This window comes from Carlito syrichta, unplaced genomic scaffold, assembly GCF_000164805.1.
Source record: "Carlito syrichta isolate Samal-C Ts95f unplaced genomic scaffold, Tarsius_syrichta-2.0.1 Scaffold306631, whole genome shotgun sequence".
Classification (NCBI taxonomy): domain Eukaryota; kingdom Metazoa; phylum Chordata; class Mammalia; order Primates; family Tarsiidae; genus Carlito; species Carlito syrichta.
This window is the reverse complement of record NW_007250727.1, coordinates 94,865-120,419: the sequence shown is the minus strand read 5'-3', so window position 1 is coordinate 120,419 and position 25,555 is coordinate 94,865. Positions and strand designations below refer to the sequence as shown.

The 25,555-nt window shown below is 48.3% G+C and overlaps 1 protein-coding gene across 1 annotated transcript in view; it reads right to left on the bottom strand.

Annotated features, from left to right (window-relative positions):
• Nucleotides 1–25,555, bottom strand: part of NLRP5 (NLR family pyrin domain containing 5) — a 69,625-nt gene that overhangs the window by 11,127 nt on the left and 32,943 nt on the right. The window contains exons 5-9 of the mRNA XM_021715098.1: nt 22,396–22,452; nt 15,694–17,293; nt 12,735–12,905; nt 5,819–5,986; nt 3,603–3,773 (exon numbers count right to left, since the gene is read on the bottom strand). Of these exons, the coding sequence (XP_021570773.1) occupies nt 3,603–3,773; nt 5,819–5,986; nt 12,735–12,905; nt 15,694–17,293; nt 22,396–22,452 (2,167 nt within the window). The remainder of the gene's footprint in view (nt 1–3,602; nt 3,774–5,818; nt 5,987–12,734; nt 12,906–15,693; nt 17,294–22,395; nt 22,453–25,555) is intronic.

Genomic DNA, 25,555 nt, shown 5'->3' with positions numbered 1-25,555 from the left:
TAAGACCAAATATTGTGGGCAATTAGAACTGCCAAGTGCAGAGGGAAATGGACGAATGTGCTCTCTGCTTGGCTGTTGTCAGGACCTGACCTTCCACGGCTTATGATATCAGGCTTTGCCAAAGTAAACCATTTTCCTATTGAAAAGCATGACATTCAGCTGGGTACTGTGGCTCATGCCTGTAATCCCAGCACTTTGGGAGGCCGAGGCAGGAGAATCACTTGAGCTCAGGAGTTTGAGACCAGCCAGGGCAATAGAGTGAGACCCTGTCTCTACAAAAAAAAGTAAAAAAAAAAATTAGCCAGGCACAGTGGCTCACGTCTGTAGACCCAGCTACTTGGGAGGCTGAGGCGGGAGGATCACTTGAGTCCAGGAGTTCGAGGATGTGGTGAGCGGTGATTGTGCCACCGCACTCCAGCCTGGGTGACAGAGTGGGAACCTGACTCAAAAAAAAGTGTGACATTTAACACATCCTGACCCTCAGACATCAACTAGACACTCCATCTGTTTTTTCAAAGCTTAAGTAGTTTTTCGTGTAGCGTGGACATGATTCCAAACACTTATATGGTTTGCTACCTGATGTATGTTTTGCTGTGACAACGACTTGGAATGAACCCTTCTCCCCGTGAGAGAAGGTGACATCAAGACTCATCAGACCCCACGTGTGAGTCACTGACCTCAATTACTGGACTTCAAAATACAAACAAACTAGGAGTTTGATAGACACACTGAGAACTTAAGCAGGCAACACTACTGTCTGTCGTTTCTCCAAGAACCCAGGCTGTGACGGGGCCACCCCTGCTGCCCTGTGAGTGCTGATGCCTCCCAGTGGACACCAGCATCTCTCTCCAGCACCGAGGGACCTTATGGGTCATCGTGGGTCTCTGCTGTGTTGGCAAGTTAGTTTCTCCCAAGAACCTCTACTTAGGCGAGGGGGACCCCAAAAGACTCAGAATTTATAAAAAGTTGTGTATTTACTCTTACATGTTTAAACTTTGGCCACCTTCAAAGTGCTCTGTTTGATGCAAGACGTCTATCAAGATGCTTTTCCCGCTGCTCAAAACAGTTTTTGAACTCATCCGTATTGAGGCCTTTGAGTGCATCTACCGTTTTATTTTTGTTTCATCTCTTCCACATCGGCAAAACATTTCTCTTTGAGGACTTTTTTCATCCGGGGAAACAAAAAAGTCACTCAGAGCACAATCCAGTGAAGTGGGAGGGTAGGGCATGGGGGTCATGTCGTTTTTGGTCAAAAGCTGCCGAACACTCAGCGCAGTGTGGGCAGGTACACTCATAAGTCACCCATCATGAAATTGGCAAATGTGTTGGAAAAAATCTCCCTACAAAAAAAAAAAAAAAATCACTGAAGTCAAACTCAGCCTCTCGCAACAATGTCAGCTGGTCCACAGATGCCGATGGGTTCCTAGAACACTCACCTAGCAGGGAAGCCGGGACTACAAGAGGCCCGCCTTCCAGAAGATAATTCCAGATCTTTCTGGGTCCTCCTTGTACGCCTCAAAATATAACTAGACTTTCCTTTCCCCAGAGGCCTGCTTCTGTCCTAACTGAGCAACTAGACTTCAACAATTCTGGAACTTGCTCACTCTGTGGTGATGTATCTGTTCTCTCGAGGGTTCTCCCATGAGGCTTTCCTGTTACTCCTCCCTTCTTCCAGCATTGGGAGAAAAGGGAAAGAAATTTCTCTGTGTACAGCAGTAAGCCATGTGATCTGTGGGATCATACTTGGATTGCCTCCTTATTTTAGCCACATAACACAAAGTTCTAGTACTTGAAAATAAGTTACTTTGGGAGGCCAAGACAAGTAGATTGCCAGAGCCTGCGGGTTTGAGACCAGCCTGGGCAACTTGGTGAGACCTCATCTGCACAATAAATAAAAAATTAGCCGGGCAAGGCAGTGCGTGACTGTAGTTCCAGTTACTTGGAAGCTGAGATGAAAGATTGCCTGAACCCAGCAGGTCTACCCTGGGGTGACCGTGAGTGTGCCATTGTCCTCTAGCCTGGGAGACAGAGTGAGACTCCAACACCACCCCCCCAAAAAAAGAAAGGAGGAGGCGGGGCGCAGTGGCCCATGCCTATTATCCCAGCACTTTGGGAAGCTGAGGTGAGAGAATTGCTTGAGCCTAGGAGTTTGAAACCAGTCTGGGTAATACAGCGCAACCTAATTTCTACAAAAAACAAAAAAATCAAAAAATTAGCCAGGTGTGGTGGTGTGTGCTTGTCATCCCAGCTACTGGAGAGGCTGAGCCTAGGATGTTGAGGCTGCAGTGAGCTGTGATCAGGCCATTGCACTTCAGCCTGGGCAACAGAGCAAGACCCTGTCTTTAAAAACCAAAAACAGGCTGGGCACAGTGGTTCACACCTGTCATCCCATCACTTTGGGAGGCCAAAGCAGGAGTATTGCTTGAGTCCAGGAGTTCGAGACCAGCCTGGGTAACATAGTGAGACCTCATCTCTACAAAAAAACAAAAAATTAGCCAGGCATGGGGGGTATATGCCTGTAGTCTCAGCTACTCAGGAGGCTGAGAGGGAAGGATTGCCTGAGCCCAGGAGGTTGAGGCTGTGGTGAGCTGTGATCATGCCCCTGCACTCTAGCCTGGGTGACAGAGTGAGACTCTGACTCAAAAAAAAAAAACGAAGGAAGAGAAATTTAAACAAAGATACATACTGGATCCAAACAACTGAGCACAGAGGAAGAGAGGAAGATGGGAAAATAACATGAGGATATTTTCATTAATGATCCATCGACAGGTTCAGCTTAATTTGCAAAGCTGACTGTGGGTACTCCTGACTGTCTGTGCTGCAACCTTGAGGTTATTTCAGACACATACGTGGCTCACCACATGAGGGACACAGGATCCGTGGTGACGAGAGCTTAGAGGGACCTCCTCCTCCCTGCAGGACTATCGTGTTGTGTTTATCAGACCCCACACGTGAATGTCTGGCTTCAGCCATTTGGCTCCAAAATGTACACAGTCCTGAGGTTGACAGAGTGCTGTCCAACAGCTTTCCATGCTGATGGGATGTTCTAGATCTATGCTATTCAATATGATCACCACTGGCCACACAGCTATTGAGCACTTGGCATGTGGCTATTGCAATGGAGGAAATACTTTCAGTTTTTATGCATTTTTTTCCCTCCAGGTTGGAGTGCAGGGACATGCTCACGGCCACCGCAACCTCGACCGGCAGGGCTCAGGCGATCCTTCCGCCTCAGCCTTCCAAGTGGCTGAAACCACAGGTATGTACCACTATGCCAGGGTAATTTTTTTGATTTATTGTATATACGAGGTTTGGCTAAGTTACCCAGGCTACCCTTGAACTCCTGGGCTCAGGCAATCCTCTCGCCTCAGCCTCCCACAGTGCCAGAATGACAGGTGTGAGCCACCACCACACCTGGCTCTGACAGATGCTCTGGATAGGGTCTTTCATTCACCCCACATCAGGGTGCTCCCATGAGGCTCTGACTCCCTGGCCCACCCCCACCCCCACCCCCGGCTGTGCCTCTGTAAAGTCCCCTTCCCCATGACATGGAGGCTGGCCTTTAAGATCAGAAAATTCCGGTGAAAGGAAGTGGGACTCACATCAGCTTCTGCAGGATGCACCGGGAGGCCCCCAAGGCCTCGCAGAGAGGCTTCACCCCCTCGTCTGTCACCTTGTTCCTGGCCAGGCTAAGAGATCTGAGGCTGGTGGACGTCGTGAGGCTTTGGGAGAGCATCCGGCAACAGGCATGGGTCAGTCCACAGTGATCCAGCCTGCAGAAACAGGAAACATGAAACATGCTCCCGGCTCTCGCCTAAGGGAGCTTTTCCCCTCGCACTGGCAACTCTGGCCATTTTCCTGATCCTCAGACGCTGTCCTCCTGCCTCAGGCTTTGAGCAGTCACTGTTCCTTGCATTTGCCTCTCTCCCCTACCGAGGTCTTCAGGAGGGTCAGATCGGCATTCAGGTCTTTTTCTTTTTGAGTTGGGGTCTCACTCTGTCGCCTACCCTGGAGTGCAATGGCACGATCACAGCTCACCACAGCTTCGACCTCCTGGGCTCAGGTGATTCATCCTGCCTCAGCCTCCTGGGTAGCTGGGATGACAGGTGCATGCCAGCACACCTGGCTCATGTTTTTATTTCATTTTTTGCAGAGACCAGGTCTCGCAATGTTGCCCAGACTGGTCTCAAACTCCTGGGCTCAACAATCCTCTCACCTCAGCCTCCCTAAGTGCTGGGAGGACAGGTATGAGCCACTGTGCCTGGCCACTTTTTTTTTTATTGAGATAGGGTCTCACTCTGTAGCCCAGGCTGAAGTGCAGTGGCATGATCACGGCTCACTGTAGCCTTAAACTCCCAATCCTCCTGTCTCAGCCTCCCGAGTACCTGGGACTTCAGGCACGCACCACTACATGTGGCTAATTTTAAAAAATTTTTTGTAGAGATGATGTCTCACTCTTTTGTTAGGCTGGTCTTGAATGCCTGGGCTCAAGCGATCCTCCCACCAGGACCTCCAAAAGGGCTGGGATGACAGGCACGAGCCACTGCACCCAGCCCATTCATGTCTCTTGAATGCCACCCTTTTCAAGGTTAGCAGAACTCATGACCTTAAACCGTGCCCATCCGCCTCACTCTCCTCTGTCCCCCAGCTCTATTCCATGTCATTAAATTCCTAGCAATGATCATCGGCTGACATTTCCTGTGTTATTTGTACTCGTTTGTCGTCTATCTTCCTGCCTACTCTGATGTGTCAACTAGTCTGCTACTGAGCAAGGAGCCTGGCTTCTTTGTGACCCAATCAGGACAACTGGGGATAGCCACGCTACCAACCCCAGTGGTGGTGGTGAGGACAGAACATTAGCATACCCATGAAATTGCAGCGCTGTTTGCAACAGCAAAATCACGGAACCAACCTGTGTGCCCACCAATGGTTGATTGGGTAGAGAAAATGAGGTATAGACATACCATGGAATACTACACAGCCATGAAAAGAATAAAATAATGTCCTCTACAGCAACATGAACCTCCTGGGCTTGGGCTATCCTCCTGCCTCAGCCTTCCAAGTAGCTGGGACTACGTCTGGCTCATTTAAAAAAAATTTGTTTTTGCAGAGACAAGGTCTCACTACATTGCCCAGGCTGGAGTGCAGTGGCATGGTCATGGTTCACCACAGTCTTGACCTCCTGGACTCAGGCCATCCTCCTGCCTCAGCCTCCTGAGGAGCTGGGACGACAGGTTTGTGCCATCATGCTTGGTTGTTGTTACAATTTTTGTAACGATGTCTTGCCATGTTGCCCAGGCTGGTCTTGAACCCCTGGGCTCAAGTGATCCTCCCACCTTGGTCTTCCAAAGCGTGGGGCTGACAGACATGAGCCATCACACCCCTTCTCATATTTCAAGGTATTTTTAAGGATACAGTCCATCGGAACTAAGCTCCCTGTGCTACCATCACCACTGTCCATCACCAGAACTTTTTCATCTTCCCAACTCTTCAAAACTTTTTGTTTCTTTCTGTGAGTAATCATTTCAAGGCAAAAAGTACAGGCAGTCCCCAACACATGAACACATTCCACTCTGAGTGTGTTTGTAAGTTCAATTTAAGTCTGACAAAGTTAGCCTAGGTTCCCAACTCACAACTCAGTCAGCTACACAGGACTATATGGATTTAATGGGCTATACTGACACCTGGTGGGGAAAAATAATACATAAAAATGCAGGTGTGCATCATTAGAGTTCGTAACTTGAAGGTTTGTAGGTAGGGGACTTACTGTAGAAACACGTGAAGAGTCAAGGGACAAAACCCTAGGCCCAACGCTTACCTCAGAGACTCCAGGGAACAGTTGGGGTGTTTTAACGCTTCACACGCCATCTGTATGTCTTCAGCCTTCAGCTGAGAGCTCCCCAGATCGAGGTGTTTAATGTGATGGTTGGTGATGAGAGTCACCCAGAGATACTGGAGGCCAGGGGTGACCTGTGCGTCTCTAAATCTTCACAACATATAAAAGAGATGAATTGACACTGGTGGCATTTAGCTGTATTTTAATTTTTCCTTCTCATCCTTCTCCCCTTCTAACTCTCAAACTTCTAATTATTTGCATTTAATTAAAAAAAATTTTTTTGAGTCAGAATCACTGTTGCCCAGGCTAGAGTACAGTGGCATGTTTATGGCCACCGCAGCCTCAACCTCCTAGGCCCAGGCAATCCTTCTACTTCAACCTTCCGAGTAGCTGAGACTTTTACAAACTATAAAAATTTTTTTTATACCATGCCTGGCTAGAGTTTTGATTTTTGTCAAGATGAGGTTTTGCTATGTTGCCCAGGCTGGTCTCAAACTCCTGGGCTCAAGCAATCTTCCCACCTCGACCTCCCAAAGTACAGGAATGAAAGGCATGAGCCACCATGCCTAGCTAAGCTTTAAATTTTTTTGTAGAGAAACGATCCTCTCACCTTGGCCTTCCAAAGTGCTGGGATGACAGGTGTGAGCCACTGCATTCATATTTATATTTATATTTAATTTTTTTATATTTAATTATAAAAGCCTTACATTTAATTTTTTTTTTGAGTTGGAGTCTCACTCTTGCCCAGGCTGGAGTGCAGGGGCATGCTCATGGCCACTGCAGCCTCAGCCTGCTGGGCTCAGGTGATCCTCAAAACTCAGCCTTCCAAGCAGCAGGAACTACAGGCATGTGCGACCACGCACAGCTTATTTTTTTGATTTATTGTAAAGATGAGGTCTCACCAATTTTCCCAGGCTGGTCTTGAACCCCTGAGCTTAGGCAATCCTCCTGCCTCAGCCTCCCAGAGTGCTGGGATGACAGGCTTGAGCCACCGCGCCTGGCTATATTTAATTTTAAATTAACAAATAGCTGAACACCTATGTTGTGCCAGGCACCAGGAAACAGGGGTCAAACAACACTAACAATACCTGCCCATGTGGTGCTTAATCTAGTGGGGGAGACATTCAACAGAGTCGAACGGACGAGTTATGCCTAAACTACCCCAAGTAGCAAAAACATAGAACCAACACCGGTGCCCACCAACAACTGACTGGCTAAAGAAAATGTGGTACGCATACACCATGGAGTACTATGCAGCTATAAAAAAGGATAAAATCCTGTACTCTGTGGCAACATGGATCTGGCTGGGGACAATCATTCCAAGAGAATTAACACAGAAACAGAAAACGGAATGCCACACGTTCTCACTAAGTGCACACGGGCACAAGGATGGGGACAACAGACACTGAGCACTCCTAAGGGGGGATCAAGGGAGCAGGGGTGAAAGATCACCTCTCGGGTACCATGTCTACCACCTGGGTGACGGGCTCAGCAGAGACCCAAACCTCACCCTCACGCAGTACTTTCACATAGCAAACCTGCACACATTCCCCTGACATCTACAATAAATCTTAAAAAAACAATTGAGGCTGGCCACAGTGGCTCACGCCTGTCATCCCAGTACTTTGGGAAGCCAAGGTGGGAGGATTGTTTGAGCCCAGGAATCCGAGACCAGCCTGGACAACCTAGGGAGACCTGGTTGCTACAAAAATAAAAAATAAAGAAATTAATCAGGCGTGGTGGCGCTACCTGCAGTTCCAGCTACATGGGAGGCTGAGGCGGGAAGATGGTCTGAGTCCAGGAGGTCGAGGCCATGGTGAGCCATGATCGTGCTGCTGCACTCCAGCCTGGGTGACAGAGGGGCCTCTGACTCATAAAGGAAAAAAAAAGCAGCAACTGATAGAAAAGAACTAAAAATCCAATATAAAAATGGACAAAAGATATGAACAGTCATGAAAAAAAGAAACGTCTCTAAAATACATAAAATAGACCCAACCTCACTGCTGAAACATGAAACAAGGTACAGTCCATCAGGAACGGGGTAGGTCTCCCAAGAGGTTCATGGTTGAGTCAAAGACCAAAAGTCGCGTGTCAGGTCTGTGTATACAGAGTGTTACCATTTAGATCAGAAACCATTCACAGACCAACAGACGCCTATAACTGCATGGAAAACTATGAGAAGATGTGCAAGTGATTAATTAGGGTCATGGTTGAGGAGAGGAGTTTGAGGACTTACGGTCATGCTTCCCTTTTTTTTTTTTTTTTAAGTTGGAGTCTCCCTCTGTCACCCAGGCTGGAGGGGGCAGGGGCGTACTCACAGCCACCACAGCCTCCGACTGCTGGGTTCAGCAATTCTTCCGCCTTAGCCTCCTGTGTACCTGGAACTATTGGTGTGCCACCATATCAGGCTAATCTCTTGATTTATTGTAGAGATGAGGTCTCACCATGTTGCCCAGACTGGTCTCAAACTCCTGGGCTCACGCAATCCTCCTGCCTTGGCCTCTCAAAATGCTGGGATGACAGGTGCACGTCACCATGCACGGCTAATTTTTGTATTTATTGTAGAGACAAGGTCTTGCCATGTTGCTCAGGCTGACTTGAACTCCCAGGCTCAGGCAATCCTCCCACCTCAGCCTCCCAAAGTGCTGGGATGACAGGTGCACACCACCATGCCTGGCTAATTTTTGTATTTATCGTAGAGATGAGGTCTCACTACATTACCCAGGCTGCTCTCAAATCCCTGGGGGCTCAGGCAGTCCTCTTGCCTCGACCTCCCAAATAGCTGGAATGACAGGCATGAGCCATGGTGCCTGGCCAGTCATGCTTCCTTAATGATGGAGCTATGTTCTGAGAAATGCATCATTAGGAGATGCTATTACCGTGTGAATGTCATGGGGCGAATTCACACAAACCTAGCTGGTCTGGCCTGCTATATGCCCAGGGTGTGTGGTCCAGCTGATTGCTCCTAGGCTACAGGCTTGCACAGCATGTGACTGTTCTGAATACCATAGGCAACTATAACACGATGGTGAGTATTTGGGAACCTACACATAGAAAAAGCACAGGAAGTTAACCCTCAAAAAGGATGGAATCATGTCTCGGGCAGCAACTCAGATGGAACTGGAGACCATCATCCCAAGGGAATTGAATGAGGACCAGAAAAGCAAAGACCATCTGTTCTTACTTGTCTGTAGGAGCTAAACCAAGGGTCTGCAATGGTGTGGAGAGTGTAGCGTGGCGGACACTGGAGACTCAGAAGTGGGAGGATAGGAAGGGGCATACGGACAAAAAATAATGTCTGAGGCCAGGCGTGGTGGCGCATGCCTGTCATCCCAGCTATTTGGGAGATGGAGGCGAGAGGATTGCCTGAGCCTGCGGGTTTGAGATCAGCATGGGCAACTTGGTGAGACCCCGTCTCTACAAAAAAAACTTCCAAAATTAGCCAAGCATGGTGGTGCACGCCTGTGGTTCCAGTTATTTGGAAGATGGAGACAGAAGGATTGCCTGAGCCCAGCAGGGCGATGCTGGGGTGGCTGTGAGTGTGCCACTGCACTCCAGCCTGGGCAACTGAGTGAGACTTTAACTCAAAAAAATAAAAAATACATTCATATATACATCAATATTTCTCACAAAAAACAAGTAGGTGTGGTGATGAATGTGTTAATTATCCTGGTTTAACCATTTGACAGTGGATCCATACATCAAAACATCTTGTTGGATGCCATCAGTATGTTCAATCTGTAGTTTTCCATTAAAATAATTTTAAGACAAAAATAACTCGATAAAATTTCAAAAAAGCTGCAGCTGGCATCAATGTCCCTAGCTCCAAGGAGCAGCATGAATCTGACCTGAGAGCCACACTGTGTCTGGAAAGAACATTCTGGTCACTGGGCACAGTGGCTCATGCCTGTCATCCCAGCACTTTGGGAGGCAGAAGCGAGAGGACAGCCTGAGTCCCCGGGTTCGAGACCAGCCTGGGGCAACTTGGTGAGCCCTCATCTCTATACTAAATAAAAAACTTAGCCGGCTGTGGTGGCATGCACCTGTGGTTCCAGCTTCTTGGAAGGCTGAGGCGGAAGGATTGTGAGCCCAGCAGGTGGAGGCTACGGTGGCTGGGAGCATGCCACTGCCCTCCAGCCTGGGCGATGGAGTGAGACACTGACTTTAAAAAAAAAAAAAAAAAAAAAAGCAAAACCCGGGCAGGGTGGTTCATGCCTGTCATCCCAGCACTTTGGGAAGCAGAGGCAAGAGGACTGCCTGAGCCAAGGGGTTTGAGACCAGTCCAGACAACATGACGAGGTCTCATCTCTACAATAAATAAAAAACTAGTCGGGCGTGATGGCACACGCCTGTAGTTCCAGCTACTCAGAGGACCGAGGCAGAAGAATCATCTGAGCCCAGCAGGTTGAATCTGCGGTGGCCTTGAATGTACCACTGTCCTCCAGCTTGGGTGGTGGAGTGGGACCCTAACTCAAAAAGAAAAATCACCTCCCTGGTACAATGAGCACAGGAGGGGTGGTGGGCGCATGTAAAGACCAGACTTCTTCACCACGATACAATGCACTGTGTAACCAAAAACCATATGGACTCCCTAAAGCTGTTGAAATAAACAGGGAAAAGGAAAAAGAAATACAGCAAAAACACAGTGTTATAACCTTATAGCACCAGCCTCATATAGGCAAGTAGCCCTTGTTGACCGAGACATCAATTACGCGGGGCACAAGGGCACTTAAATTCCTCGGCATGCTCCAACTCTCCCCACCATGACTGTACATTGCAATTGTGTTACAAACACAGAATGGACAGGGGTCAGAGCAATTTACAGTGTACAGGAGAAGCCTGATGGGGCAGTTGGGGGGCAGAAGCTGAGGGGCAGGGGGGAGTTCCCAGGAGAACTCATTTACTATAACTGAAAGAGAACCAGCCCTGTTGCCCATCGAAAGTGGACTGGATAAAGAAAACGTGGGCCACATACATGATAGAAGATTACGCAGCCATAAAGAAGGACCGAATCCTGGACTTGGCAGCAAATTGGATGGAGCTGGAGACCATCCTTCTTAGTGACCGATCACAGAAACAAAGAACCAAATACCGCATGTCTTTACTCATAAGTGGGTTCTGAACACTAGTCACATTAGCACGAGGGAGGGATTGGCAGTCTTGGGGCACTGACCGGGGAAAGGGAGTGTGGAACAACACACAGGGCACCTGGTCCTAAACCAGGGGAAGTGAGGAGCGGTGGAAAGCCCAAACTTCACCTGCACGTAGACGACTTATGTACCGAATCCTGACTTGTACCCCGCATCTTTACAATAAAATTAAATGAAATTAAAAAAAGAAAATGTGGTCCATATACAGGATGGAGTATTATGCAGCTATAAAAGACAAAATTGTGGACTTTGCAGCAACATGGATGCAGCTGGAGACCATCACACCTAGTGGTTTATCACAGAAACAGAACAGAATGCCATGTATCCCCACTCGCAAGTGGCCCTGATCACTAGTAACACCAGGACAAGGGAGGGACTGGCAGTCATGGGACACTGCTGGGAGGGGGGAGGAAGGAGGGAGGATGGGGACACGTGACCCCTGAGCACCCCCGGGGGAGTGAGGGCAGCCAGAAGCCCAGACTTCACCTGTACACAGCTGACATGTGTAATTAACCCTCACTTGTACCCCACCTCCCTAGAACAAGATACAAGGCAAGAAAACAAAAGATTGGGTAGGATTTTTCTTTTGAGTAGGGGTCTCACTCTGTCACCAAGGCTAGAGTGAAGGGGCATGCTCACGGCCACTGCAGCCTCAACCTGCTGAGCTCTGGGGTCCTTCTGCCTCAGCCTTCCAAGTAGCTGGAACTACAAGCGTGCACTACCACACCCGGCTCATTTTTGATTTATTGTAGAGATGGAGGTGAGAGAATTGGCATTTCTTTTTTTTCCTTTTCCTTTTTTTTTTTTTTTTTTGAGTCAGAGTCTCACTCCATTGCCTAGGCTGGAGTGCAGTGGCACGCTCACGGCCACCACAGCTCTGGCGATGCTTCCACTTCAGCCTTCCAAGTACCTGGAACCATAGGTGTATGCCATCACATCCCACTAATTTTTTGATTCACTGTAGAGACAAAGTCTCACCATGTTGCTCAGGCTGGTCTCAAACCCTGGGCTCAGGCAATCTTCTCAATTCTGCCTCCCAAAGTGCTGGGATTACAAGCTTGAGCCACTGGGCCCAGCAGACTGAGTAGGATTTTAAAGGGGACGGGTGATTATTTGCTATTTTGGGATTGTCAAGGTCCTTGGCACATCCCAGCTTAAGGTAACAGCTCAGAGGAGAGAGGTGGCTGGGGGGGGGAGGCATTTGCACCAGAGAATGTGACTTGCCCTCCCCCTGGGTGTTGCATGAGCCTCACTTGACCTTGGAGGGGACAGGGAAGAGCAGAGCTTTTATCTGAAGCAGAACCAGCACTTGGTGTCTCCTGCTGGTCCAGCCTGGGATCCACCAGGCTTGGAACCTATAAGCTGCTTGCTCCCAGGTGAACCAGCCTGAAAGCGGGAAGGACTGACCTAAAGCATCTTGCAAATCAATGCACTCTGATCCTGCTGTTACCTCTCAAGCTATCATTTGCCTGAGCTAAGCTCCCTCACCCACTTCCCTACGAACCAACTCCTACTCGTACATCAAAACCCAGAGCGGGTGAACCCACTTCCGTGATCCCTCCCCCAGGTCTTTAAGTCACTCCCCATCATGTGCTTTTGGGAACTTGATTCCTACACCTTTTGTCACACTCAGTCCCTTAGGGTATGTCTGTAGGGTAATGAAGGAGTCTTCTCCCACTGGGCAGGGGACAGCAGGGACACCACCGCACCACGGGAGGGGTTCTCTTGTTCTGGGTGGGCAGCCTTACATCAGGTTCTGGATTTTGCAGGTTGGCCGTCTCAGCTTGGCGCAGAGGGTCTTCATGGCCCATTCGGTCAGGACGCTGCCACCCAGGTCGAGTCGCTGCAGGCTGGGGTGGGTGCTGAGCACAGAGCAGAAGTCTTGCCACTGCTCCTCCACAAGGGCCTGGCCCCGCGTCCTGTGCCGGAGAGAGAGCACACACATGCTTCTGTGGGATAGAAGCTGACCCGAGCCCCCCACAGCAATGCCAGGGAGAGCACCCAGCCTGCGGTAGAAGGCATGCATGGCTTCAGAGTCATGCTTTTACACAGTGGGCCCTCTGCCTCAAGTTCTACTGTGGGATAAGTGTCCCTCACCATCTTCCCCACTAACCAACTCCTACTCACACTTCGAAACCTGGAGTAGGCTGCATTTGGTGGCTCAGCCTGTCATCCCAGCACTTTGGAAGACCGAAGTGAGTGGATTGCCTGAGCATGCAGGTTCAAGACCTACCTGGGCAACTTGGCAAGACCTCATCTCTACAATAAATAACAAAAATTAGCCGGGTGTGGTAGCTCAGGCCTGTAGTTCTGTCAACTCAGAATGCTAAGGTGGAAGGATCGCCAGAGCCTAGCAGGTCGAGGTTGCAGTGGCCGGGAGCATGCTACTGCACTCCAGTCTGGGCGACAGAGTGAGACTCCAACTCAAAAACAAAACAAAATAAAAAAACAACCCCAAAAGCAAAAACCTGCAATAGATGGACCCCCTTCCAGGGTCTCTAGTCACACCCCATCCCCCATGCTTGTGGGTACTTGGTTCCTACACCTCCCATCGCACCTATACCCTCGGAGTAGATCCACGTTGCCTAAAGAATATTTTGATACCCATGGGGATATACCGGAATGATTAGGAGCTCTCAGCCCTTGAACCAGAATTCTGCTTCAATTCCAGCTCCCCCTTGAAGGTGAACTGGCTACAGAAGACAGCAAGGAGGTTCCTCAGAAAATTAAACAGAGGACTAAGCATGGGGCCCAGCAGCCCCGCTCCTGGGTATAAACTCAAAAGAAGCGAAGCCATAATCCTAAGGTGGTATTAACTCTTCCCTATGAGCAGGGTCCACACCAGCTTGGATGCGCAAACCACCCAGATGCCCCTCAGTGGGCAAGCGGGTAGAGGAGATGTGGTCTCCACACACAAAGGAACACTGGGCAGTCCTAAGGAAGAGGGGAGCCCTGCTGTTTCTGACAGCACGGGTGGGCCTGGAGACGAGACCACCACACTGCATGGGAGAAACCCGTCCTAGGAGCACACGTCCTGCGTGACCCTCCTTCCGGGAATGGCCCAGATCAGCCAGGTTTGGAGAGGCAGAGAGGGGAGCAGTAGTTCGGGGGGCCTAGGGGGAGGGGAAGAAGGCAGGGAGTGGCTGTGTGCTGGGAAGTTTCGGTGGTGCAGGCCAAGGAGGCGCTGAAGACCCACTGCATTGAACACTGGAGGATGGCAGCAATGGAGGCCAGGTGCAGGGACACACACCTGCAGTCCCAGAGCTTTGGGAGGCCGAGGAGGGAGGATGGCTTGAGCCCAGGAGTTTCAGCCTGGGCAATGGAGCAAGGCCTCATTAAATAAGCAAATAAACAAGTAAATAAGTAAATAAAGAAATGAGCAAACAAGTAAATAAGCAAAGACTATACAAATGAATACACAAATAAGCAAATAAATAAGTAAACAATAAATTGCAAATAAGTACATAAACAAATAAGTGAATAATACATAAATAAAAACACAAATAAATAAGTAAATAAACAAACATAAAAATATAAAACTTAAAATTAAAATTAAAAAACAAGCCAGGCATGGTAGCACGTGCTTGTGGTTTCAGGACTCGGGAGGTCAAGGAGGGAGGTCAAGAGATCGAGGCTGTGGTGAGCTGTGATTGTGCCACTGCATTCCAGCCTGGGTGATGGAGTGAGACCCCGACTCAGAAACCAAAAAAAGTTGAAACAGAATAAGATGGAAGCTTCACTTTCTCAGCCTCGCCATTTCGAGCAGTCACTAGGCATACAGGACTGTGGTCACCCTCCTGGACAAGGCTAATGGAACATTTTCGTTGCTGCAGAAAATTATACTGGATAGTCCCACTCTGACCCGACACCAAACACGTGGTCCATGAGCCTGAATGGTAACACCAAGGGGGGAAGTTCAAAAAGAAACCTCACCCTCGTGGGCTCAGCCCAAAAGTCCAGTATTTTCTTTCAGTGTCGGGGTCTCACTCTGTCCCTCAGGCGGGAGTGCAGGAACATGATCATGGCTGTTGCAGCCTCGACCTCCCGGGTTCAGGTGATCCTTTCGCCTCACCCTCCCAAGTAGTTAGGACTACAGGTGTGTGCCACAATGCTCGGCTCATCTAAAAAATTTTTTTTGTAAAGAAGGGATCTTCCTATGTTACCCAGGCTGGCTTCCAACTCTTGGGCTCAAGCGATGCTCCCTCCTCCACCTCTCAAAATGCTGGAATGACAGGTGTGAGCTGCCACGCTGGCCTAGGGGCCTCATGTTTTGAAAGAGCTTATCCAGTATGTTCTCACTCATAAGCAGACCTTGAACAACTATCATAATCCTATAAGAAAGGGATTGGCAGTAGTGGGAAACTGCCAGGGGAGGGTGGTGGGATTGGCAGTTGAGGGAAAGTGCCAGGGAAGGGAGGGGCACACCTCATCACCAAGGGTACCTGCATCTTCAACGTTTGTATACCTAATCCTGAATTGTACCCCACATCTTTAAGATTAAAAAAAATTAAATTAAATAAAAAAGAGTGTATCTAGCCACAGACGAGCCAGGTGCTGCCATTTTAGCTGTCTGGGCAACAGCCGGGTGAGTCATCTTCAAAGAATCACCCAGGTCCCTGACACTTCTGGAAATCACGTCAACCCAGCAGCAGGGAGACAGAGATTCGTGGACGGGTGGGGGGGGCACAAGTCGCCCCGGGGACTCACCACTGGGGAGCCCCGGGCCACATGCCCGCAGGCTCGTCCCTTGAGAAGATGTCTCTGACATCCACCCGGATTCTCCGCAGAAATGGGCAGCACCGGAGACAGAAGGCAGACACGGCCAAGTCCATCCTCTGGCCAATTGGGAGCCGCACTTCCCGGAAGCTCTCCAGGGCCGTGTGCACACACTCCTCGTCCTGCGTCTCGAAGAGGCAGTGGAAGGCGTCCAGGACGTCCTCGGGGGGGCAGGGCCCCTGGCCCAGCAGGGAGACCCAGCCCAGAAGCGTCTGCTTCACCTGCAGGGGCACGGGACAGCCCAGCAGGACCCCCAGCGCCCGGGACGCATCTCTGCCCACAAGGCCGAACAGGAAACGCTTCATCCACGGCCAGTGGTGGTGGATGCCCGTCTGCCTCAGCTCCACCCAGACCTTCAGCTTCTCCACGGACGGGGGGCCCATGACCGGCTCTCCCCCCAGCTCCTGCAGGACGTAGTACAAGGCTGCACAGAACCCCTGGAGGCTGGGATGGAGGAACTTATAGTGCCTCTCGGGGAGGCTGTCCTGGAGGAAGACGCCCGTGTGGAGCAGAGTGGACAGCTGAGGCTCCCCGAGGTCATGGGCCAAGAGGTCATCACGGTCAAATGCAGACTTCAGACTCCACACGCCCCCCGCAGCCAGGCGGCACACACCCTGCAGGACAGCCGTCTCTGCGGGACCCAGGCAGCGTGGGAACACAGCGTGGGGGGCCAGCTGGTGGAACACAAAAGTGGTATACAGGCTGGTGAGGGTGTGGCAGGCAGGGCCTGGGCCCTCGCCCGTTGCCTCCTGCAGCCGCAGGGCCTCCTGGACAAGCTGGCACACGGCCGGTGCCCGGCACTGGTCGAAGAGCTGGTGGTTGGCCATCACTGCGCGTGGCCCCTGCACCCCCTGGTGCTCTCCGTCTGCCGTGTGTCCCAGCAGCAGCCACTGAGCCCTCCTCTCTGCTGAGATGCCCTTGACCAGCAGGTAACGGGCAGCCACGGCCACCGACTGGAGCTTCCTCAGGCCCGTGTCCCTGGAGGTGACCACCAAGGAGGACTCAGGCAGCAGGACTTTCTTCAGCAGGCTGCCGATCAAGATGGACGCGGGCTGTTTCTCAGCCCAGTCACTGCAGAGCCTGGGCCTGTCGGCCCTGAATGTAGAGTCTAGGTCATCAAAACTATCCACAACGAACAGGAGCCTGGCCGGTTGGGACAGGATATCCGCCACAGGCACCTGGGAGTCCGGCCACTCCCTGGAGATCAACTCTGCAAAGCTGGTTTCCCTCCTTTTGGTGTCTCTGGTGTGGAGAAAGAAGATGTAAGAGAACCTGCCCGGATAGAGCTGGCCTCGTGCCCAGCTCAGCATAATGCTTCGGGCTAGTGCCGACTTCCCCACCCCAGGCTGTCCGTGCAGGACCACGGTGCGGGGCTGGAAGCCCGTCTGGTCTGGGTTGAAGGCGTCCATCAGCAGGTGCGTTTCTGGCCAGTCCAGGGCGACTTTCTCAAAAAACTCGGGGTCTGCATCCATCTTTGTGGCAAACTTGGTCATCACGTGATGCTTGTAGCCCCAGCTGTCGTCTTCGTGACCTGAAGTCAGACAGGGAAGGATAAGAAATGAAAAAAGTCTGAAGAAAGTCTGGATCCTAGTAAAAGTAAAACACAAGACAAAGACCCTGAACCCAGAGTCAGTGGACGCTGAGTCAGACGGCGTCCATACGAGGGTCTTCTATTACTTCCTGGAGATGAGCTGTGCATGTTTCATTCCCTTCTTCAAAGATCACTATCTTGTGGGTGTGGTGGCTCACACCTGTCATCCCAGCATTTTGGGAGGCCAAGGCAGGAGGATCACTTGAGCCCAGGAGTTCAAGATCAGCCCAGGCAATATAACAAGACCCCTATCTCTATAAATGTGTAAAAAGTTAGCCAGGCATGATGGCATGTGCCTGTAGTCCCAGCTACTCAGGAGGCTGAGGCAGGAAGATCACCTGAGCCCAGAAGGTTGAAGCTCCGGTGAGCTGTGATTGTGCCACTGAATTCTAGTCTGGGTGACCTCAACTAAAAAAAATTATTTATTTTTTTCACATTGCCCTGTTTTACTTTTATCCCAACATTTATCACAATTTCTTGTATACATTTGGTTATCGTCTAGCCCCAGCTTACAATGTGAAGGGGTGAAGTCAAAACAAAGCGACTTTGTGAGAAAACAGCCATGCCCACATTGCTTAGGCTTTGTCACATGCTGCTAGCTGTCTGTCCCACTTCCCAATCATCAGCCAAGGACAGACCAGCTTTCTGGAGGCCGTTGTTGGTCATCGTTTTGCCTCTCCCAAGTATATCTTGTTCTGATGACTCCTCTGTTCTATGTTTTCCAGTCACACAGGACCAAGCCGACCAAACTGTAATCTGCCTTTCGTGACTGCCCACCAGCCCACCAGGGGCTGAAAATCCTGGTGTCCCAGGGTTGGTTGCCCTAACAAATGCCAAGGACACAAGACCGATGTCATCAATACTTAGGAACGCAGCTACTGGAGATTTTTCATTTTTACACTGTCTCCTTGATTAAAACTTGAAAAGCCCTCCTCTCTCAAACCTCCTTACTGCACTGCCTCATAGTGTCAGTCCCATTCAGGTTCTATCCTGAATGCAAATAAACTCTTTTACTTTGTCTTTATTCCTGTGGCACCAGCCTACTCCTGCCTCAGTTTACCCTAATACAATGTAAGCTGATGAGAAAAATGCCTTGCCTGTTTACCTCAAAGCCTCCAGTCTCTGATATCCAATAGCTACTCAATGAACAGGAAAATATGCCTACCCTGGGACCTTAAATGTATTGATATTACCATTTTCTTAAAAAAAGACAGCAAGATTCTCTCTGCCCACATGTGGAATACAATTATTAACTCTATGCAAAAGTTCTAAAACTTATACTTTACTATGGTTGTAACTTGGGTAACTGTGGAGGCCCCCCAATACCAAATCTACAATGCTCAAGCCTCATATAAAATGGCATGGACTGGGCTCAGGAGCTCAGCCTGTGATCCCAGCACTTTGGGAGACTGAGGCAAGTGGATTGCCTGAGCCTGTAAGTTCAAGACCAGCCCAGGAAACTTGGTAAGACCTCATCTCTACTATATATATATATAGATTAAATTAGCCGGGCATAGTAGTACGTGCCTCTAGTTCCAGTTCCTTGGAAGGATTGTTGGAGTCCAGCAGGTCAATGCTGGGGTGGCTGTGAGCATGCCACTGCATTCCAGCCTGGGTGATGGAGTGAGATTCCAACTCAAAAAAACCCCCCCAAAAACTCCTAAAATGGTATGGTATTAGCACATAGCCCTGGCCCATTCTCCCACATACTTTATTTTATTTATTTATTTATTTTTGAGTTGGAGTCTCACTGTCTCCCAGACTGGAGTGCAGTGGCCGCTCCCGGCCACCGCAGCCTCGACCTGCTGGGCTCTGGCGATCCTTCTGCCTCAGCCTTCCAAGTAGCTGGCATGCGCTACCATGCCCGGTTCATTTTTTGATTTATGGTAGAAATGAAGTCTCGCCTGCCCAGGTGGGTTCCGAACCCGCGGGCTCAGGCAATCCACTCACCTCAGCCTCCCAAAGGCACGGGATTACAGGCTGAGCCACCGAGCCGGCTGACTCCCACATACTTTAAATCACCTCTTGATTACTTGTAACACCTAACACAATGTCTACACTTCATTCACATGGATCCGGTGGAGTACTACTTGGCATACAGCAAATTCAGGTTTTGCTTTTTAGAACTCTGTGGAATTTCTTTTTAACCCAAACATTTTCAATACAAGTTTGGTTTGAATCAGGGAAAGGCATTAACAGACTTGTATGAAAACTTCAGAAAGCAGACCTCGGGACCCGAGCCTCTATTTGCTATGATCAGACCAACAAATTACGCTCAGACAAATGATGGCTGAACTAGTGGATTATAGGGTTTCTTCTTTGGAGTTGGGGGTCTCAGTCTGTCACCAAGGCTGGAGTACGGTGGCATGATCATGGCTCATCACAGCCTCGACCTTCTGGGCTCAGGCGACCCTCCTGCTTCAACCTTCTGAGTAGCTGGGACTATAGGTGTACACCACCATGCCTGGCTATTTTTTGAATTTTTGTAGTGACAAAGTCTTGCTATATAGCCCAGGATGGTCTTGAGTTCCTGGGCTCAAGCAATCCTCCTGCCTCAGTCTCCCAAAATGCTGGGGTATTAGGCTTGAACCACCGTGCCCTGTCAGGCTTGACATTTCAGTCAGTAACTATCAACATTACCATTTATCAGATCATCTAATTAGGTGGGAGCAGTTTCCCAGAGCCTCTTGTTCAGAACTTTGGTAATCACCATGTTCTCTTGGTTTTGCATCTTGAATATCTCACACAAATCAAGTCCCTTCTTTCCATCCAGCCTCCTTGTCTTTGAATGCTCACAGCATCACACAAGAGCCCAGAAGTGGAAAGAACCCAAATTCTTATCAACTGAAGGGACTGAGAAAATGTGGTCTGTTCATACAATGGAATATTATTCAGCAAGCAAAATGAATGAAGTGTTGTTACATATGTATGTCTCATGATTCACACTGATACTACAACATGAATGAACTTTGGAAACATGATGCTAAGTGAAAGGAGCAAGTCACTAGGGTGGGGCATGGTGGCTCATGCCTGTGATCCCAGCCAGCACTTTGGGAAGCCAAGTTGGGAGGATCACTTGAGCCCAGGAATTTGAGATCAGCCTGGAGAACACAGTGAGACCTTAGCTATAAAAAAAAAAAAAAAAAGAAAAGAAAAGAAAAAGAAGAAATAATTAGCTGAGCATGATGGTACATGCCTGTAGTCCCATCTATTCTGGAGGCTGAGGTGGGAGGATGACCTGAGCCTAAGAGGTCGAGGCTGTGGTGAGCTATGATCATGCCACTGCACTCCAGCCTTGGTGACAGACTGAGGACTCCAACTAAAAAAAACAAAACAAAACCAGAAAGAAGTCACAAAAAGCCACATAATGTATCCTTCCATTTCTATGGAAGGTACAGATAGGTGACTTTATAGAGACGGAAGTTGGTGGTTGTCTGGGGTCTGGGGGGAGAAAAAAATGAAGGGTGATGGCGAATGGGCATGATATTTCCTTTTGACATGTTTTGGAATTAGTGGGGACAACTAGACAACTGAATACGCTGAAAATCACTGGACTGCACACTTCAAAAGGGTGAACTCTGTGGCGTGCGAATTACATCTCAGTAAAAGACCCTCAATTGAAATTTCCCCAGGGAAGTCTGCTCTGACCTTCTTGACCATTCAACTCCCATTTCATAGAGTTGTAGCATGTGAGATTGTGTCTTCGTTTCACATCTTTGGTTTAATTAATGTATAACTCAGGAATATAAACACTGTGAAGACAAGAAATATATTTGTCTTACCACTATAATTCCATCACAGTTCTTCAATGGTAGGTATTCATTAAATATTGGGTGACAGAAGGAATTAAGAAAATAATTACTACTACTTGAGTGATTAAAACAAATTTTTTGACCGGGCGCAGTGGCTCAAGCCTATAATCCCAGCATTTTGGGAGGCCAAGGTGAGAGGATTGCCTGATGCCATGGGCTCAAGAACAACCTGGGCAACTTGGCAAGACCTCATCTCTACAATAAGTCAAAAAAATTAGCCAGGTGTGGTGGTGCATGCCTGTGGTTCTGGTTACTTGGAAGGCCGAGGGAGAAGGATTGCCTGAGTCCAGCAGCTCGATGCTGGGATGGCTGTGAGCATGCCACTGCATCCTGTCTAAGCAACAGAGTAAGACTCTGATTCGGGAAACAAACAAACAGAAAACAATTTTTTTTTGAGTTGGGTTCTCACTCTGTCACCCAGGCTGGAATGCAGTGGCACAGCTTACTGGAGCCTCGACCTCCTAGGCTCAGGGGATCCTCCCACTTCAGTCTCCCGAATAGTGAGGTCTCCAGGAACATGTCATCATGCTTGGCTAATTTTTAAAATTTTTTTTGTAGAGATGAGAGGTCTCGCTGTGTTGCCCAAGTTGGTCTTTTGGGCTTAAGCATTCCCCCTGCCTGAACAAAGCACTTGACTACTTGTATCTGTCTGTTTAGAACTCATCAAGGGCTGAGCTTGGTGGCTCAGCCTGTAATCCCAGTGCTTTCGGAGGCCAAGGTGAGTGGATTGCCTGAACCCACGGGTTCGAGACTCACCCAGGCAACTTGGCGAGACTTCATCTCTACAAGAAATCAAAAATTAGCTGGGCATGGTGGTGCACACCTGCAGTTCCAGCTACTTGGAAGGCTGAGGCAGAAGGATCGCCGGAGCCCAGCAGTTCGAGGCTGCGGTGTCCAGGAGCATGCCACTGCACTCCAGTCTGGGTGATGGAGTAAGACTCCAACTCAAAAATAACGAACAACAACAAAAAGAACTCAAACACACTTGATGTTCAAGTCCACTAGAATGATGAGTACTTTGGAATTTATCTCCATATAACATGACCAGATCGTTGCAGTGAACACGATGACTCTATTCACGGTGCTGATCCCAAATGCTCTCAGGGAAGGGACCAATGGAGACTATGGGCTTGGAGACTGGAAAGTGGGCTTCCCTGCCATCTGAACCACTTCTCTTTCACTTAACTTTATTCCAGAGTGGCAACAAATGAACAAATTTGTTTTCCTCACCTTGCTCTTTGGTCTCTACTTCTGTGGTACCCTCTTGCTCCACAGCTTGTGAAAATTCTGCAAAAGAGAGAGAAGAATGAAATCCTACATACTTGGGTTTATGCTTCAGATCAGGGCTGGGCAGACACCCCTGAGATAAGCTTGGCCATCCCACGTTTCGCCTTTTGACCAACTTGGAGCAAGACGACTGCTACCTCAGCCAGAGGGGCAGAGTGAGTACAGTGAGCACTGACTCAAGACCTGATACTTCAAGATCAAAAGTGTATTTCCACAAAGAACTGAATATTGGATTTTCTTACTCACAAGTGGGCCCTTGTGAGGGGTCACATGAGCACAAGGGTGGGATTGGCAGATGCTGGAAACTGCTAGGGAAGTAGCAAAAACATGGAACCAATCTAGACGTCTATCAAAAGTGGATGGAATAAAGAAAATGTGGTATTATGCAGGCATTGAGGAGAACAAAAGCATGGCCTTTGCAGCAACACGGACGCAACTGGACACCATCATACTAAGTAAACTATCTCAGAATCAGAGAACTCAATACCACATGTTCTCATTCATAAGTGAGCTGGGAACAATAGTCACATAAGCACAAGAGTGAGAAGGGTGAATGGCAGACACTGCTGCAGGGGAAGGGAGGAAGACGGGCATGGGGCAACATACTGTGTGTCTGGTCCACTCTCGGGGGAGAGAGAGGGCCCGCTGGAAGGCCAAACTTTACCTGCCTGCAACTTATTTATGTAGTAATCCCCACATGTACCTCACAACTCTAAAATAAAATATTTAAAAAGTGTGTTTCTATACACTGGCAACAATTAATAGAATGATTTCACTTAGAACAGCATGAAAATAACAAAATATTTCAGAACATAGTTACCGAATATAAGACTTGTATACTGAACACCAAAAAACATAATTTTAAAAAAAGGAAATTCTAAGTAAATGGCAAGACTAGCCTCTGTTCATGGGCTGGAAGTCTTAACAGTTGTTAATATGGCGATATACTTAATGTTGATGGACACAAGTTAATGTTTCCTGTAGCAAAATCCCAGCTGCCCTTTTCTGGGCAGAAATTGCCAAGTGGATCCCAGAATTCATATAGAAATCTAAGGGACCAGATCAACCAAACAATTTTCAAGGTGAGTTGGAGAAACATTTTTCCTGATTTCAAAACTTTCCATACACCAACAGCACTTAAGTCAATATGGCAGGGGTACCAGGACAGACACAGAGATCGGTAGAATAGGATGAAGAGTCCAAAAATAAATCCCACACATCTACAATTCTAGGCAAGAGTCACTAGATGATTTAATGGGAAATAACAGTCTTTTCTTTTTGCTTCTTTCTGTTTTTTTTTTTTTTTTTTTTGAGTTGGGGTCTCACTCTGTTACCTAACAGACTGGAGTGCAGTGGTATGATCATAACACACCGCAGCCTCGACCTCTTGGGCTCAGGTGATCTCCCTGCCTCAGCCTCCCAAGTAGCTGGGACTACAGGCATCCACCATCATGCCTGGCTCATTTAAAAAAAAATTTTTGTAGAGAAAAGTTCCCACTATGTTGTCTAGGCTAGTTTCAAACTTCTGGGTTCAAGTAATTCTCCCACCTTGGCCTCCCAAAGTGCTGTAATTATGGGTGTGAGTCACAATGCCCAGCCAAGAATTGTCTTTTCAACAAATATTTCTGGAGAACTGGATATCCACATGCAAGAGAATGAAGTTGAGCCCTCTATCCTCACGCCATATGCAAAAATGAACTCAGAATGAATTGAGACCTAATGCTTTGGAGAGTTATGACTATAAAAACCTTTAAAATATTGGTGTAAACTTTCTGATTTTGAATTAGACAATGTTTTTTTTAAGATATGACACCAAAAGTGCAAGAAATTAAAGAAATAAATTTGTCTCTATAAAATTAAAGCCTCTTATGCTTCCAAGGACACTATCAAGAATGTGAAAAGTGCTAGGTGTGGTGGCCCACGACTGTCATCATAGCACTTTGGGAGGCGGAGGTGAGAGGATTGCCTAAGCTCAGGGGTTTGAGATCAGCCTGGGCAACTTGGAAAGACCTCATCTCTACAATAAAAAAATTAGCCAGGCAAGGTGGTATGCACCTATGGTTCCAGCTACTTGGAAGGCTGAGGTGGAAGGATCGCCTGAGCCAGCAGGTCGAGGCTGTGGTGGCCATGAGCGTGCCACTGCACTCCAACCTGGGTGACAGAGTGAGATGACTCAAAAAAAAAAAATAAAAATAAATAAATAAAAATAAAGAATCTGGAAAGACAAGCCAGAGAATGAGGGGATATATTTTCAAATGATTTATCTGCTAAAGTTCTAGTATCCAGGATATATAATGACCAATTACAAGTCAGCGATGATGATACAATGCAATTTCAAAACAGGCAAAGGATTTGAACACACATTTTTCTGAAGATAAGGAAATGGCCAACAGCACATGAAGAGATTCTCCACATAATTAGGAAAATTCAAGTCAGATCCACAATGACCTACCTGACACCTACTAGGATAAAAAAAATACAGAGAGTAGCAAATGTTACTACAGCTCTAATGAAGTGTTGGTGGAGGCTCAACATTGTCCTGTGGCTTAGGAAAAACAGTTGGTACTTCCTTAAAAGGTGAAACATAGTTGCCACAGGCCCCAGCAATTCCACCTCTAGGTCTATACCCACCAAATGGAAGACAAGTCTGCATAAACATGAACATGAAGGTGTATGGCTGCATTATTCATAATAGAAACCCCCCGACCATCATTGGTCTATCCATAAATGGAATATCACTCAGCCACGAAAAGGCATGAATTCCTGATACTTGCTACAACACAGACAGATTTGTAAAACATTATGCTCAGAGTCAAGGACGCCAGGCACAGAGCACCACAGACTGTACAGTTCCATTTATCTGAAAGGTCTGGGAACAGACAACTTATACAGGAACAGAAAGTAGATCAACGAAGGGGGTGTGGTTGCCAGTAGGTATGAGGTTTCTTTTAGGGTGATGAAAATTTCTGAAATTTGGTAATAGTGATGGTTGAAGAACTCTGTTAATATACTAACAGCACTGCGTGGTATTAAAAAGGAGAATTTTAGCTGGGCTCGGAGGCTCAGCCTGTAATCCCGTGCCTTTGGGAGGCTGAGGTGAGTG